The sequence below is a fragment of the Pipistrellus kuhlii genome, unplaced genomic scaffold (genome assembly GCF_014108245.1).
Source record: "Pipistrellus kuhlii isolate mPipKuh1 unplaced genomic scaffold, mPipKuh1.p scaffold_m20_p_5, whole genome shotgun sequence".
Taxonomy (NCBI): Eukaryota; Metazoa; Chordata; class Mammalia; order Chiroptera; family Vespertilionidae; genus Pipistrellus; species Pipistrellus kuhlii.
In genome coordinates, this window is record NW_023425551.1 from 3267411 (window position 1) to 3285308 (window position 17898).

At 39.6% G+C, this 17898-nt stretch overlaps 1 protein-coding gene across 1 annotated transcript in view; it reads left to right on the forward strand.

Moving 5' to 3' along the window:
* IPCEF1 (interaction protein for cytohesin exchange factors 1) overlaps positions 1 to 13297 on the forward strand; it is an 80210-nt gene extending 66913 nt beyond the window's left edge. The window contains exons 10-11 of the mRNA XM_036413844.2: positions 6089 to 6282; positions 12235 to 13297. Of these exons, the coding sequence (XP_036269737.1) occupies positions 6089 to 6282; positions 12235 to 12399 (359 nt within the window). The 3' untranslated portion in view covers positions 12400 to 13297. The remainder of the gene's footprint in view (positions 1 to 6088; positions 6283 to 12234) is intronic.
* The last annotated feature ends 4601 nt before the right edge of the window (positions 13298 to 17898 follow it).

The window sequence follows — 17898 nt, forward strand, 5'->3', positions numbered from 1 at the left end:
GATATCTGCTGAAATCTTTTACTTACTTTTATTTGTTTTGTTTTGTGTGTTTTTTCTCATTGTTGAGTTATTTGTATATTTTAAATACAAGACCTTTTATATGTGGTGGCAAATACTTCCTCCAAGCCTGTGGCTTGTCTTTTCATTTTCTGAATGAGAATTATTATGCATACATCCTGGTCTACTAATGCCTGCTATCATCTTATTCCATGTGCATGTGTCATTTTTCTAGTATCATTTATGTAAAATCCAGCTTTCTCCAAAGTGTCCATATGAGTCCCCAATGCCATCTTTGTTGTAAATCCAGTTCTGTTGCTTCTTAGACTTCTGTCATTCATCAATCTATTTTTTTCCTACCCTGACTCCTACCCTTTTAGAAAAAGATTCTTAATGTCTGATAGGGCAAGTTTTTCTAACTTGGTCTTTCTAAAGAGAGTTTGGGGTACTGTTGGCCATTTTAACTTCCACATACATTTCTTGCTATGGGTTGGCCATGCAGGGCAATGCTGATAGAAATGGTGGCTGCAGGCATTTTTTTGTGGTGTGCCTGATCTCCAAGGGAAAACTTTTACTCCTTCTCCACCACAGCACACTTAAAAGCAGGTACTTTATTGCCACTTCTATTTTATGGATGAAGAAACCGGGGCTTACCGTGATTAAGTAGACTGCTGAAAGTGTTCATGCACCTAGTACATGTGAAAATTTGTGTTTGGAATGCAGTTTTGTTTGACTCCAGAGCTTGAGATTTTAACCACCTGATTAAGAACAATTCTGCATAAGTAATCAGCAAGACACAGGGTTGGGTTAGATGTGATGTGAGCCAAGCCACATTTGTATAAACAGAACAATTTCCTTCCTGTTTTATAACTACCAGTTAAGCAGTACAGGTTACTTAATGAGAAAAACAGAAGTAACTACATACAGATACCACTTATCGATGGGGATTCATTCTGGGAAATGCGTTGTTAGGTGATTTTACCGTTGTGCAAACATCAGAGAGCCCACTCACACAGATCTAGGTGTATTTGTATGTGCTATGCTTTTATATGACTGACATCCCTGGAAGTTTCTTTATACCGGCATCACCACAGACATGAGTAATTGTAGTGTCTGAAGCAGAGTGGGCTGGGGAGGCATAGAAAGGGATTGGAGAACTAAGTGGCATTCTGGGTCTTCTAAGATGTTTGGGTCTTTTTCCAAATGCAGTCATACGTTTTTGGAGAAATTGAAGCTGGGGATGTTATGGTGTGGTTTACATTTTAAAAAATAGATATTTTTATGATTTCAAAGAGAAAGGGAAAGGGAGAGAGAAATAGAAACATCAATGATGAGAGAGAATCATTGATTGGCTGCCTTCTGCATGTCCCCTACTGGGGATGGAGCCTGCAACTCTGGCATGATCCCTGACTGGGAATTGAACTGTGACCACCTGGCTCATAGGTTGATGCTCATTTTTAAGAGATGACTTCACTATGTGGAAAATGGATATTAGGAAGCTAACATAGACATGTAGCTATTGAAATGGGCCAACAGTTGAATAATGTTGGCTGGATTAAGATGGTAGCGATGAGGGTACAGGGGAGAAAAGAAAATACATATATTTAGGATATATTGTAAAGATAAAATATGAGAATGTGAGAATGTAAGGTTCATAAAAAAGTATACTCTGTTTAAGTCCATCCCCAGCACACAGTGGACATTAACAGAGTATTTGATGGATGAGTTGAATAAATGAATGAATCAAATGTGTGAAGAAAAGAGAGGAATCAAGGATGAGTTTTCCAGCACACTCATATCTCCTGTAGCATGTGGAACCAGAGACACTTTCTGCCTAAACCTTTCCAAGTGTTTCGTGTTTGGAAACTAACATTGTCTACTTTGGAGCATCGTTTAGGCTTTTTTAATCTCCAAAGGTTCCCTTTCAAATTCTAATATAAAATATGGCATATGAATTCCCCTTGTCTTCTGAAGCCAGGATTTATGTTCTACAAAGAAAATAAAAACCACATTCTAGAAAGCACAAGGAAACACTAAAAATAAAATAGTGGGGGAGGCAAAGTTGAAAATACAGCTTTTAAGGAGAGAATCTGCTGACAGTGAATTCTTGGCCCCTGGAGCATGCCTGTCCCAGCTGAAGCAGACAATAGGCTAAAATGCATGGGAGGAAGGGGAGGGAGCAGCACATTCATTTGACATAATCTTGGAAAGGAATGAACTTCTAACCATTAGTTAAAACTGTTGTTATGTCTCACTAATATCACCAAGAAAGATTGTGTTAACAAAATACCATGTCTTTCCTGAGTCTAAATTATTCGATTACTGGCCTAAGTTTAGAGAAAGTTTTCTAGTCTGCCCCCTCGAGGCTTGCTGAGCTGATCTAACAGATGTCAAGTGTCACCAACCTTCCCCTCAAAATGGTGCCAACTCAACTACGAGATGCCATGCTTTAGAGCAGGGATTCTGGACATACGCCTGTGAACAAAGATGTAAATATATACATTTTTCATTAGGATGTGGCTCAGAGCAAATAGACGCCACTGTCTGGACAAGTCCCACCTTTCTCACTGTGGCTCCAGTCCTTTTCTCTTCTGATGCGTTGAGGCTAGCGACACAATCCTGACATAGTGATGACACAGTCTAGCTTGGTTACTCTAAGTGTGGTCCATGGGCCAACAGTGCTGGAAGTTTATTAAACATTTAGAATCGCAGCACCTTCCTGGCCCGACTTAATCAGAATATGCATTGTCACACCATCTCTAGGTGATTTTTGCCGATGAAAGTTTGAGAAGACTGGTCTAGCAGCGCCTTGTAGGATTGAATTTTTATTCTTAATTCCATCATGTATTTACCTTGGGAAAGATTACTTACTGTGTTTTAAGAATCTCCATTTTTTTTTTTTTTTTTCCATAACATAAACATAGTTTTCACCTTTCCTGGTGAAGCACTGGTGAGGCTAGATGAGCTAGACAATGAAGTGCCTTATGTAGAGAAGGGAATTGAAGTCCTGTTAATTTATGGGAGAAGACTAAAATACACTCTGGAGAGGAAGGACAACAATTGCATTGGAAACAGTTGGCTGTCGGACAGAATTCCTTCTATGTCCTATCGGAGGCCACAGGAAGTGGAAATAATTAACTGGCTGCTGTTTCCAATGGGAGAGAGCCGTGGTCTTTCCTGCCCACCTTTTTTTCCTGCTCTCTTTACAATCCGGTAAAATAGGAGACATAATCTTGTGCTTCCTGATATGTGATTATAATTTAGAAAAATATTGACATAAGAATGTGGAAAGAGAGCTTTTTACAATATTACTTTACAGAGAAGCCACTTAAAGGTACAGGAATAGAACTGTGGGCTAACAGGCCAGTGCTGATCTTCCATATAGCAACCAGGGAAGGACTCACCACTAGCAGCAGTGAAAACAATATAAAGTCCTTGTCTAGGTGCGGGCATGGTTAGATCCTGAGTATCTAGCAATACATTGTACGCTTCTCAGATTATGATACAAATAAGCCAGTAAGGATATTTTTATTTGATGACTCACAACACCATTTATTATTTTATTGTCCTTACGCTTGTGGGCTATTCTGGAGTCAGGTTATTAGAAGTTAGACACAGAGGCTTTCAGTTTAAAGTTTCTGCTAAGGAGAGATGATAACAGAGAAGTAAGAATAGTACAATAATTTGCCTTTCATTTTCCTACTTATTTCTCCAAGAACTTTAACCTTATCTCACTGTTATCTCTAGTTCCAAAACGGATCCTAATAGAGAATATTATTTGTTCATATTTTAGGTATTAACTGTGTATTAACTTTCAATAATATTAATAGGTCCCTGTTACCTATGTTTTAATTTTAAAATTACACACACACACACACACACACACACACCCCTATATTCTCATTGCTAATATCCCAAAGTTGAAGTGAAGGAAAGGAATATGTGTGTGTAGAAGAGAGATGCTTCTGATATTTTAACATAAAGATAACATATACTGATATAAGTATGTTAAACAATAATAAATATTATCCAAAAGGCAGTCCTTTTTAATCTTTCACTTATGGAATGTATTTATGTCACATTATTCTAAGATTCTAATTGTTTTTTATCTTCACCAATTTAATATCTGTGAATTAGATACATAATATAATCATTTTACTAAAGCTGACATAATTATAAACTAATATATTAGACAAGAGTAATTTTATTTTCTGTCATACATTTTAGTAGAATAACTTAACAGCTTAGTGAGCAGAGAGAAACTTAAAGAAACCATTCTGTATATCTTTGCTATATGCTTGCTTGATTTGCTTCTTAAAGTTTATTAAATATGTAATACTTACTTTAAAAATACTGTGGTCCTGAAGGCTATGTATTTAGAACTTATTAGAAGTAAAGTCCTAATGCATATAAGTTTTTTGGTTAATCTCTCCCCACCCACTCATCCACCCCCACCTTCCCTTTTATGTTACCACTATATATATATATATATATATATATATATATATATATATATATATATATATATCCCCCAAAGGTCTGGTGCACAAAATTCATGCATGGGGTGGTCCCTCACCCCGGCCTGCAATGATGCCAGTGTCTTGTGCCCCAGCTGGCCTCTGGCCAGAGTCCCTCCCACTCGCCCTCCCTCCATGGGCCAGGGCACATGGGACACAAGGGCCTGTTGCTGGGGCGATGCCACCAGCATCCAGTGCCCCTGCCACTATGGGAGCCACCGTCTTTGTGACAGAGTGATGGTTAATTTGCATATTACCCTTTTATTAGATAGGATTGTTTTCAGAGAGGAAGGAAGAGGGAGAGAGAAAGCTCTCGTAGGCTGAGAACTCCAGTGGTGTCACTAAAATGCATGTCTTGGCCATGTCTATAGATTGGCTCCATTCTCATGATTCCTGGGATGATTTCTGGAATCTTCTAATTCACATCATCACACTACTCAGTTTAGGGAAAAAGGGAGATTGACTCCGTGATAACCCCAAACCGAAGTTCAGAACTGAGGTCCCTGGCTCCAGCTGGCCTGCCCTGAAACCCAGGCTCATCCCTAAATCAACGACTGTGGCCAGCATGATGGAGCTGCCATTGGATTAGCCGAGCACAAATGGTCCCCTGGTTCTCAGGTAGAGTTGCTTCACTAGAAGCATTTGGGCTGAGGCTGGAAAGGCCTAGTTAGGAATGTGAGTGGAGGAAGCAGAAAGAATAACCATTATCTGCTCAGAGCCACAGACCACAGGCAGGTTTCTTTCAATGGGAAGTTCAGTGTCATCTGGGAAAGTGGTTCTGAAGCCTTAGGGTGTGTATTAGATTGCTAGGGTTTGCCTGTCCTATCACTGTATTTTTGAAGCATATAACTCTTTTGGTTTCATAGGTTCACAGATGGAGAGGAATTTTGCCACAGGATGAGTCATTCTTTGGGTCTCTCCAATACCAGAAATAGATGATATTTGGATTAGATTTTAAACTTAGCATTGATGTTGGAATGGGTTAAGACTTTGGAGCTGTTGAGATGGCATGAATATGTTTTGCGTGTGAGAAGGACATGAATTTTGGCTAGCTAGATGATGAATTATTGTTGGTTTGATTGTGTTCTTCCACAACTCCTATATTGAAGTCCTGACCACCCTGTACCTTAGGCTATGGCTTCATTAGAAATTGAGTAGGTGCAGATATAATTAGTTAAGATGAGGTCAGTAGGGTGAGTCCTAGTTCAGTATGAATGGTCTTCTTATAAAAGTGACACATTTGGATTCGGAGATATGCATGCAGGGAGAACTCCCTGTGAAGATGGAGTTATTCTGCTGCAAGGCAAGGAACCAACAGAAACACAGAGAGAGGCCTGGAACAGATCCTTCCTTCCCTCGCATCTTAAAGAGAGCATGACTGTGCCAAAACAAAGTACCATAAACTCACAAACTGAGCGGCTTAGACAACAACAATTTATTGTTTCACAGTTCTGGAAGCTCGAAGTCTGAGATCATTGTGTCAGCAGGGCCTTGTTTTAGGACCACCGTGTTCAGTGTTCTCACCTTGATTTTAACTGGGTTTATTGTTATTGCTTTTTTTAAAATTTTCATAGAAGAAACCAGAGTGTCTGGAGATGATGAAATGGAGAAGCTCTACAAGTCATTAGAGCAAGCCAGTCTATCTCCGCTTGGGGACCGGCGACCTTCAACCAAAAAGGAGTTGAGAAAGTCCTTTGTGAGGCGGTGTAAAAATCCATCCATAAATGAGAAACTCCACAAAATCCGAACCTTGAATAGCACATTAAAGGTAAAAAATGTCAAACTGTAGATGAACTCTGGGGATGTGGGGTGAAGAATGGCTGGTTCTGCAGAGATTCATGCTAGCCACTGCGTGTATGTGTGGGTGGGAGCAAGGGAAGTAAAATCAAGTCCAGTCTCTGTGGGATGAGGTGACCTTTGGTGTTCTTGAAGCTCTAGACACTCATAGGGGGAACCCATCTACTTTTCTACATAGGCCTTGATTTTTATATTCACTCTGATATATAAAACTTCGATATAACATATAAAAATGTTAAGATCCTTAGTCAGGGCCCATGTGTAGTAATTTTTGTGTATGTACCTTTTTACCTAGCCCAATAGATGTTGATGAGCGCTTAAGATAGTTAACTTGTGAGAATAAACTATAATATTAATAAGATCTTGGGATTCCACTGATTTATCACAAAGTGCCACTATTCTGTACTATATCCAGAAGAAATTTTCTAGATTTCAAATATGGCAGAAACTTAGTGACTCTCAGCTGTAGGCTCAGCAGCCAAGATATACCACGAGAGTTGAGCAGTGGGAAATATATACTTCATGGTAATAGACCAGCACTGTTGCCATCTAATTGATCAGTCCAGCTTTTTCCTTTCTTCCTGTGCATTAGGTGCACAAATTCCTGTGCAAAAATTCTCAAAACTTAGCAACCATAATCAATAAACACTTATTTCACAGTGTCTGTGGGTCAGGAATCTGGGCATGGCTTGCTGAGGAGCTTCTCCCTCCTGGGCCTGTGATCCAAGCTTCAGCTGGGACTGCATTCATTCCTCCACTAGGGGAGTCAGTCCTTGTAGGCTCTCTCATGAGGTGGTTGACAGAATTCAGGTCTTCACAGGTTGCTGGACTGAGCGTCTCAGTTGTTCATTGTCTGTTGGTAGGAGGCCACACAGTTCTCTGCCCTGTAGCCCTTTCTTAGGGTGGCTCCCAAAATGAAAGCTGGCTTCCTCGAGGGCAAGTAAGACACGGAGAGCGAGTGGAACAAGATGGATCATATGCCAATGTCAATCGTGACATCCCATTGCATTCACGGTGTTTACAGTATTCTGGTCCTTAGAGGCCAGTCACTAGGTCAGCATGGATCCACAGAGGGGGATTATACAAGGGCATGAATACCTGGGAGCAAAGAGCACTGGGGGCCATGTCAGGGGTTATAATGCCCAACTACTCTCTGTACATTCCTAGAAGGAAGCCTTTTCCACAGATCCCTTAGGCCTTACAAAAGTGTGATGCTGGGGCTGTGAAACATCATCCATGTCACCTGTTCCTATCAACCTCATTAGGAGGGAGGAAGGCATGATTGTGTGGAAGTTGACGTTGATGGGAAAAAAGTACATCAAACTATTCATTGGACAAAGATAATTTAGTACTGTATATTTATTTATTCAAGTTGGAAAGCTATAAGGATTATTTTAACCATCTTTAATTAGTTTTAATTGACTATATTACAATGACATTGAATAATACATTTATACAAGTTTCAGGGGTACAATTCTATAATGTATCATCTGTATATTGTATGTGTGTTCACCTCTCCAAGTCATGTTTCCTTCCATCACTATTTCTCCTCTTTACCCTCTCCTATTTTTCTCCATCCCCCTTTACTCCTGGTAATTACCAAACTGTTGTCTGTCTGTGAGTTTTTTGTTTGTTTTCTTAATATCTTTACTTTTTCGCCCCGCCCTCCACCTCCCTTCTGATAGCTTTCAGTCTGTTCTTTGTATTTATGAGTCTGTTTCTATTGTGTTAGTTTATTTCATTCATTAGGTTCCATATGTCAGTGAAATCATATGGTACTTGCCTTTCTCTGGCTTTAAAATTCAAAGCAGTCAGGATGGTTGTTGCCTTTGAGGAGGTGGGAAGGATTTGATGGGAGAGGCCGCAAGTACAGCCTCTGAGATACTGATAAGGGTCCTTTTTGACTTTGGTGTTGGTTACAGACTGGTCCATTTTATGATAATTCATCAAGCACAAGCCCTGTTGTGTGTGTGCTGTTCTCTGTATATGTTACATTGCAATATCAAGATTTATTTAAAAAATAAAACACTTCAGCCGAAACCGGTTTGGCTCAGTGGATAGAGCGTCGGTCTGCGGACTGAAAGGTCCCAGGTTCGATTCCGGTCAAGGGCATGTGCGTTGGCTGAGGGCACATCCCTGGTAGGGGATGTGCAGGAGGCGGCTGGTCGATATTTCTCTCTCATCGACGTTTCTGGCTCTCTATCTCTCTCCCTTCCTCTCTGTGAAAAATCAATAAAATATATTTAAAAAATAAATAAATAAAAAATAAAACACTTCAAAGCTTGAGTGTGGACAAGCAGAGACAACAATTTCATGCAGAAACAAGGGAACTGTTTAACAATAGTGTTTATATTAGTGATAGGCACATTCCATACATAAAAAAAATCCCTGTATGGGGATTGTATTGGAACAAATGTGGAAATCCTTCAAGAACATTGAGCAGACTATCATGTCATGCCGTAATATAGATCTTTAGGAATTTCTAATAGCTCAACATCCACTGAGTTTTGGCTAAGTCTTCTTTTATTTTATAATGAATGATTACTGGAATAATTAAGGGGTCCGCTTGAAAGTTCATCTCAGGTTTTCCCTGACCTACTTCAAGAGGAACTAACCCTTCTTTGCCCAACTGCTCCGATAGAATACAATTTCAATGCTTAGGTTTTGATTCAAGTTATCTGCTGCACATTTGTAGTGAAAAATGAAATTATAGCATCTGTCTTTCACAGTATTTTTTGGAAGCCCTACCAAGCCCAGCCTACATGCCAGAAATTAAGGAAGATGTAAAAGTGGTTCAAAGCATTGGGAGAGCAGGACCCAGTGTGATGCTGATGAGTCCAGGGTGCTGGGTCTAGGAGGGAGCTTAGAGGGTTTGTTGTTTCATAATTCTCTTCCTCTGAATTCTTGTCTACAGTGTTTTTCTTTTATCCATTACAAACTAATACAGACTTGAGCCAAATGGTAAAACATTTGGATTGTTTAGAATTATAAAATATGTGGTGTTAGCCCAAAGTTGGAGACCCTTTCCAAAACCTTTTATCAGATTTAGAGGGATGATTAGTGCATTTTTGCCTTTAACAATTTATTTTCCAAATTTTGTTCAACTGCAAAGATCTTGTTTTTCAATAAAATATTAGGATCTCTCTGGTAAACAGATGACAAAATTTCTTTAGAGCAAAAGGAAGAATCCTTAAATAACTTCATATGAATAGCACTATGGTGTTAGAGGATGAAAGCTCTTTTTTAAAAAATAATTTTTTTTTTTTGATGGAAGCATAAATGTTGAGAACTCAGAGAGAAGAAAGAAAACTTCCTTGACCCTGGCTTGACATTCTGCCAGTAATCCTTCCCAGTTACCCACTTACTTCGCCTCCTTTCTCTGCTTCTGGGTCCTGGCCAGCCTGCTTGTTATCTGTCCTTCTTTGATTACTTTCCTACTGAAAAATTTTTTCTCTTTTCTTAAATCTAAATATATCTCTTGATCTTCATATATTATCACATCCTTATTCACTTGATTCAAGATTATAAATCTCATCACTCAGACTTCTGGAGGGTGAGGGGGAGAGATACTTTTCTCTTGAAATCTATATTATCCTGGCCAATATAGAAACTAGAAAAGAAGCAAACAAGAAAAATGTAATAAAACAATAGATTTGAGTGCCACTACATTTGTGATCATCTATGACCAGATACTTCATTTGGATAAAACAAATGCTGACAATTCTAGAATTCTTAAAACTATGTGGAAATGTCTGTATAGTTATACAGATATAGATGTGTGATATATAATATATAATAAGATATATATTAGAGGCCCGGTGCATGAAATTCATGCACTCAGGGGGGTCCCTCAGCCTGGCCTGTGCCCTCTTGCAGTCTGGAAGCCCTCAGGGGATGTTTGATATGGGAGGAAAGAGAGGCTCCCATCACTGCCACTGTGCTCACCAGCCATGAGCACATTAAGAGTCTGCATTGAGAGTCTGTCCCATGGTGGTTGGTGCAAATCATAGTGACAGGTTGTTCTGCCTTTAATTATGTAGGATTTACTAATTCCTAATCCTATGTGTGTGTGTGTGTGTATCATGTATAAAAATATTTTTGTTTGGAGAGGATTCTTTTTGGGCTCCAAATAGGGTTCATGATACAAGAGAAATTAAAAAGCAAATGAATAAGTAGTTTATTCATTCATTTCTTATTTCACATATTAATTTTTCAACAAGTATTTAGTGAATGTCCACCATGTGTCAGCATTCTTTCAAGTCCTGGGGGACATAGCAGTGGATATGTCATACAAAATTGCCTGCCCTCATGAAGCTATATTTAGGTAGAGGGAGAAATAAACAAAGTAAGTAATTTTATAGTGTACAAAGTAATGATAGATTTATAGAGAAGAGAAGGGGTATAAAGAATGTTGAGGGATCACTTATTAATTAGGATAGGCATGAAAATCTTTGATAGATGGAATTTGAGTAAAATAATTATGTAGATGTAGGTAGTGGGCAATAGGAACTGGGGAGAAATATTCTCATTGTTTCTTTTCCTAAAAAAAAATTGAACAAGGTCATCAGCTGTAAGGGAAGATAGGGGCAAGGCTTGAATAGGCAGAGGAAGTTTTGAACTAGTCCTTTGGAAGAGTGAGAGAGGAAAGGGATGAGAAAACGTGATGAAAGTCCACTTAATGGCAGTGGTTATGAATTTGAACTGTAACCAATGATCACAGCTGTAAATTTTTAGCTACACACAGGCTATCCTAGAGGCAGGTAGAGAGAGTGGTTCATTAATATTTATGTGTTGAATGTCTTCCTGCAATTGGCATTGTGTGTTAGGTATAAAAAACACAGCAATGAATTCCATGTTAATTATCACCTTCCTTACAAAGCTTTAGAAAAGTTGTCTGAGGAATCCATGAGTATCTAAGCATAACATAGTGAGCAACAAATGGTTCACCAGCCCATGGAACAGGGGATGTGAAGATGAACCGTTAAAGGGACTCAGTATTTTAGGTGGATCCCAGCACTGCCATGCAAAAGGTGGATCTGAAGTGGAGATTAGCGACAGGGACTCCTTTAGGAGGCTGTACAGCAGGTAGAGTGTGGTATATTGGACTTAGTATCTGAAATTGGTGTGATAGTCATAGGGATAGAGGAAGGAAGAATAGATTTGAGATAAAATTGTTAGGACTGAACCATCTTTTTTTTTTTTTTTTTTTTTTTTTTTTTTGAATCTGGAAGCTGTTGCATCTTATTTTTACCTCATTTCTTGACTACAAAAAACTTCCCTAACCTGGGTCCGACATTTCAGAAATGTGTGTCATTGATTACAGAGGAGGCAGGGTGAAATGTAAATTAATAGGAGTAGATTCTATACTCTGTTAGGCACCAGTATATACTGTTTTCATGGAAGGTTAGTAGTCTTTGAATTAAAAGAAAGGCCTATATAAATATTCTGCATATATTAATTAAATAAATGTGTGATTTATTAAAAATTAAGATAAAATAAAAATATATTTTTTATTATCTTATATCTTAGGGAAAGCACTGTTTTCCATTTTACTTGGTGAAGTTGGCTAGCCAATGAAATAATGATAGAGTTATGAGTTTCGGAAGGAATAATGGTCACACTGAGACAGAACTATCACTGTGGTGTGCAAAAATGGATTAATCAGAGAAGAGTCACATAGGAGACCTTGGCTGAATGTCTAATTCTTCCATTGGGTAGGATACTTACAGTTGTCCTGCCATATATCTTAGGGTTGTTGTAGGGATTTGAATATTAATGTGTAAACACACTTTGATAATTTTGATGAATGTGTATGTGCACTTATTTGTAAAATAGATGAAGGTGGCTTATTGAAATTGAGATATTCACTACAACCTCCCCCACCCCCCCCCCCCCCCCCCCTTTTTTTTTTCTACTTGGACAGTGTAAAGAACATGACCTGGCCATGATTAACCAGTTGCTGGATGATCCGAAGCTGACAGCCAGAAAATACCGGGAGTGGAAGGTCATGAACACCATGCTGATTCAGGACATCTATCAGCAGCAGCAGGACCCTGCATCTGCATCGGCCCCTGCAGGCTCCCCCTAGGGACTCCAGAAACCACCATCCTCTGCCTCTGTTGAAAGTTCTGTTTGGACATCAAGCCAGCATTCTCTGCCCACCCCCACCCGCCTCCAGGCAACTCTTCAGGATGTTACCAGAGCTCACAGTAAGAAAACTGAGACCATGTCCTCAAGTATCAGCTTCCTGTAGAGATGCAGTCTTGGTGAGGACCAATACCAGGAGCAGCAGGAATCCTTCCAGGTGTGGCGTTCCCATGGAGACCGGAGGGATGGAGCCCAGTTGAACAGTCCTTGTGTTCCTGCTGGGAGCTCAGTTATGCCAGACTCTAGGTGCAATGTGAAAACACTGTTCCCTGCTCTCAAGAGAATTACAACGTTCTGTGGACAAAGATCACTCTTTTACCATAGAAATGTTCAGCTCTCCAATTCTACTGAATTCTCCAAATCGTTTTGTTGGATGAAGGAATGTTTTCCATGGCAGCAACTGGAACAGGACAGATGTTTTTGTGGAACTGAAATCCCCTACCCCTGGTCCAGAATGGTGGTACCTTTTCCACGAGTGGAGAAACACTTCATAGCGAGTGGGGTGTGGGAGAACCCGAGAAGGAGGCATGCTTTGTGTTCCCCTCACTCAAAGGACAGCTTGATGGCCTCACACTTCACCAGCTGGGGGTGGGGTGGGATCTGATTATATTTCCTTTCCACAGAACAGCTAACAAAAATGTCTCATAACTTGGGAGGCCTCTACTCCTTCCCAGCATTCCTGAGCCCCTGTAGGGGACAGTAAAAGGTCCCATAGGAATGGTTGCTGCCTTTGTCTTTGGGTGTGTGCCGATGCACAGTATAACTTTATATCTAGGCTCCCCCAGATAAATATTGATGAGATCATTCTGTTATCTGAATTGTTTAAATACCTTTACTCCCAAAACAACAACCAGCCAACAAAAACAGCAAAAGAGTTCAAACATGATTGTTTTATTTTTGTACGTTTACGTCGCATTGTGTCCTATGTGAATAGCCATCTATAATGTTTGTTATTTAAGTATATTTATAGAAGTTCAAATTACTAGTGTTTTAAAAGATGATATACTATTCTATGTTTTGCTCAGTATATATTCTCAAAGGATATACATTTTTGCTTGAGAAAAATAGAAATACTATTGATTGATTAATTATAGTTATTACATATATAATGTATGAGGAATGCTCAGGAAATATTATGGGATCAATGAGGGGGCATGCAATAATTATCTTTCATTTTCTGATTTATCTCTTCCTCCTTCCCTCCCTTCCTCCCTCCCTCCCTCCCTCCCCCTTTCCCTCTCTCCCTTCCTTACCCCCAACCTCCCTTTCTCCCTGCAGAGGTTTTAAATTTCTGTTTTAAGTCACTGTCTTAACTGGAAATAGACTTTGATCTTACATTATCCCTTTGGGTAAATAAACTTTAAATCTTATGGCATTTATGCCCTAAACCAAATGAAACACAACTAATGTAGTCTTTTGTCTAAAGACAAGTAGAAATTTAGGGGTCTTTTGTTAAAGAGAACTAATTTTATTAGAGAAGCAATATGAAAGTCTCTTCTTACTGATCATCATGAATATTTTTCACCATAAAAGTAACCATAAACCACCAAAACCCCACTTTGGCCCTATCCCTAGCAAATGGTCAGCATAACAGTTTTCTGTATAACATTTAATCATGGCTTGATATTCAAATGGAAATAACCCCTGAATTTTATCTGTAAACTAAATGGAAATAGTGGTTGAATATTTTCCCAAGCTTTACTAAGAAGTCTTAATATTTTGCAAAAAAAACCCTCCAAAAAACAAAACAAAAACAAAAAAGAAAACACCAACCTAAGAATCAGGAAAGAAAAAAAAATCAAACCAGAAACACACACACACACACACACACACACACACACACACACACACAAAAGAGGAAGCAACCTGTAGTGTTGGAAAGTGTTAGAAGCCTGTGTAAGATTTAGCCCAGCAAATTCTTCAAAGCTCCCTTACCAAGTGGACCATGCTGGGTGACGTCACAGGCCCACAGAAGTGGGCGCATGGTCCGTGATGAGTTACTGTTGGCACTGGAGAGAAGTAAGCATTCATGTCTTCAGATTGGGACCTGGAGCTTCTGGTAGGAGAGGCTGATGCTTTCATCTCTCCTCTGGAAATGACCATTTAGCAGTTGTTAGAGCATTGATTGTGGAGGATGCACAATGTCAGTCACATGTGGAGGGAAGGAGAGGTAATGGAGGAAATGATAATGGAGTCTGACGTACTGTTCTCCACCTTGGTTCTCTGGTACCCAGCACCAATGTATACATTCCACGAGTTGTTTTTTGTTTGTTTGTTTGCTTGTTTTCCCCTAAATTGAATTCTTGCAAAAGCGTTTAACCAGGGCTTGGGATATATTTCAGTGTTCTATTTTGGCTTTTTATTATACATATTTAACTGACCTTTTGGTAGACATTTCCTTAGAACCATCCAGAGGCAAAGTAGGTTCATGGCATTACTTAGTCAAGCCATTCAGTTATTTTTCAAAGTCGAGTTAGTCTAGAAGCGTTTGCTGTGTTAGTTAAAGCAGCCACCGTGCAGAATCTCCCCAAATGGAAGTTAAACTGAACTGTACCATTTGCATCCTGCTCTCCTAGACCAAAGTTCCCTTAAGGGGAGACTGCTCTACCCACACCTGTAGACATAGGGTCTGAGGACTGTGGAATGACCCAGAACCATGGCTGTTCAGTAAGGGATTGGAGAATCTCTAAGCATAACCAGGTCTAAAACCTTTGGGCACCTTCTACTGTTTGGCATCAGGATCAGACTCCTCCTTGGGGTTGGTGGGAGGACCATTTCTCACCGTTGTTAGTCTGTAGACCCAAAATGGTGCCTGCTATGTATGATACCTTCCATCACAGCACACGCTAAATTAGATGATAACATTCTTGGGTCCCATCTTTTTTGCTTTTAATAATTCTTAGTTCTGCTACAATCCCAGCATAGTATCAAGAAGAATCATAAAGCATACTTTTGTAGACTCCAGGAAACCTAAGAAAGAACTTAAGTGAGATTTCAATGTGAACCAATGCCTTTTATATATGAAGCACTTTATAGTTTGCAAACAGTGTGTTTCAGGCTCCTCCCCTCCCCCCCCCCCCCCCCAGTGGTCTTCATGGAATGATTGTGGTTTAGTACTACTCTGTCTGATGGAGCTAGGAAACATACTCTGACAGGTGAGGTGCTGGAAAGAGCCCAGGTGGTATAGCCAGGACTTGAACTTGTTCCTCCCTCTCTCCTTACTTTGTTCAGTCACTGTTGCGTCCAAGTAGTTGGACTTGGAGTGCCCATGTCTTTGTGTTGAAATGGGCACACGCAGTGGTGGCTTTTGCAAAGTCATCCATTGGATTCCCCCTGGGGAAGGGAGGAGGGAGCCTTCTTTTCCTTGAACACAGTCTCTTCCCACAGGTTACTGTCCCTCCCTCAGTGACCCATTGACGGTGAATTGGGGTTTAACCTAAGCACTCTGTGAGCTTCCTTGCCTGCCTTCTGAAAAGTCTGCTGCTTGTGAGGTGTTGTGAGATCGTTGGATGAAAGAGATAGACTTCAAGAAGTGGAGCGTATTTTTTTGTTTTCCTTTCAAAGAGTGTCAGGAGATGTCGGAGACCGAGCTTAGTGGCAAGGGGCCACCAGTCACGTAATTATGAGGTTAATTTCCCCAGAGAGCCTTTAAATCACAAACAAAACCAGAGGTAAAACGTAAAAAGAAAATGTACTTTTCAGAGAGATGACATGGAAAGGTAATATTTTCGTACAGCCACACCGAAGAGTTAGGGAGCAATTTAAGCACACCAGCTGCCTGTCTGAAAGTTACTATCAATATTTATTGAAGAGCTGCCATGTCCAAACAAAGTTTTAGGATGCATCTCTTCTTCAGGCTAGTTGAATATGGTATTTGATTGGAGTGTTCCCATTCATTTCCCTTCCAATTTTCTTGTATATTTATCTCACAAGAGAAACCAAGTCTTGGAAATGTGAGGTGACTGTCCTGCCCGGGCTTTTGGGATGTGGAGTTGAAAAGGGAAACCCTGAAACTGGACTGTGACAACCCATGTGAAATGGACCAGGGAGGGGACAGTTCCGGGTTCACACTATGACGCCAATCTCAGGGAACCGGATATTGAGCGGCTACATGTTTCTCAACATGGTGAGACAGGAAGCTGTCTTCTTGCATCCTCTGCACACCTTTCAATACTCTTCCCCAATGTTACCACAGGCCACAGAGAAAACATTTAAGAAAATGGATTTTGTTTAAAAAGATAGTTCTTGCATTTCTCTTGCTATGAGGGCACTCACCTGCTCTGTATTGGTATTTCTTTGAGTCCAGAGGGGAAGCATGCCCCATGGAAACACTTAGTATCCCATAATAAAACCGAGATTCTAAGTCACCCTGGATGTTAATGTCCTTGCATGAGGGTGATGTGACTTGTAGCACTGCATGGTCTTTGGGGGCAAGATGTTAATGTGGAAATGACACCTTCAATTTCATTGTGCGTTCGTTCTCTGTCACCTACCCTCTTGGATTATTCTGAAAACTGTCACAGCTCATTTCTCCTGCTTTATTTTTTTGAAGTTGACTTGTAAGACAAAAATAAAAACAAGGTGAAATAATATATACATAGTAAAATTACATGGAAAAAAAAGAAAATATACTACTGGTGGTCATTTTCTTCCCTGCAATGTTGTATTCTTAAAAAAAAAAAAAAAAAAAAAAAAAAAAAAATTCTCTAGGAAGTGTTTGAGGGCGGGATGTTTATCTTCTGTAAAGGTTACAGCACCCTCTAGTGCCAGTCACTAAAATAATAGATTCTAGACTACTGATATTTTTATTTGTAAAAAGATCTAATTCTGTTGGGAATTCTTTTTCAACGGTAATTGATGTGGTCTCCTACAATGGTCTTCAGCTTACAGGTTTGTTAGCACAGAGATATATATATATTTCAAAATTATTACTTTACAAACAGACTTGCATATTATATATCCCTTATCATTACTCAGCACCCACATCTTCCTTAAAGATTTAAACATTTATTCAGATTATAAAAGTTACAACTTGTGGCATACCAGTTATTTAAAATACATAAGCTATTGCTCTGAAAAATAAACAAAGCTAATACTGAAATAGCATACTAAATCACCTTTATTTTGGATCCACTGATCAGAGGAAGTTAGCCTGCATTTGAACTTGATTTACAATTCCTTGACTGCTATCTTTACAACACGTTGCTTTATCTCTCTCCTAATTCTCACTTTACTTGCTGAGCTCTAGCCTCGCTTTTTTCTAACTTAACCACCAAGTACAATATGTTTAGGTGCCATGTGGAAGCAGTAAAAAAGTTTTCTAGACCAAAAGCGTGTACAGAGTGTTCCTAACTTCTAGAGCAAGCCTGCACTGGTCTCCTATTGCTGCTGTACCAAACCACCACAAATTCAGCTTAAAATGCTTTTCTTATCGTTCTGG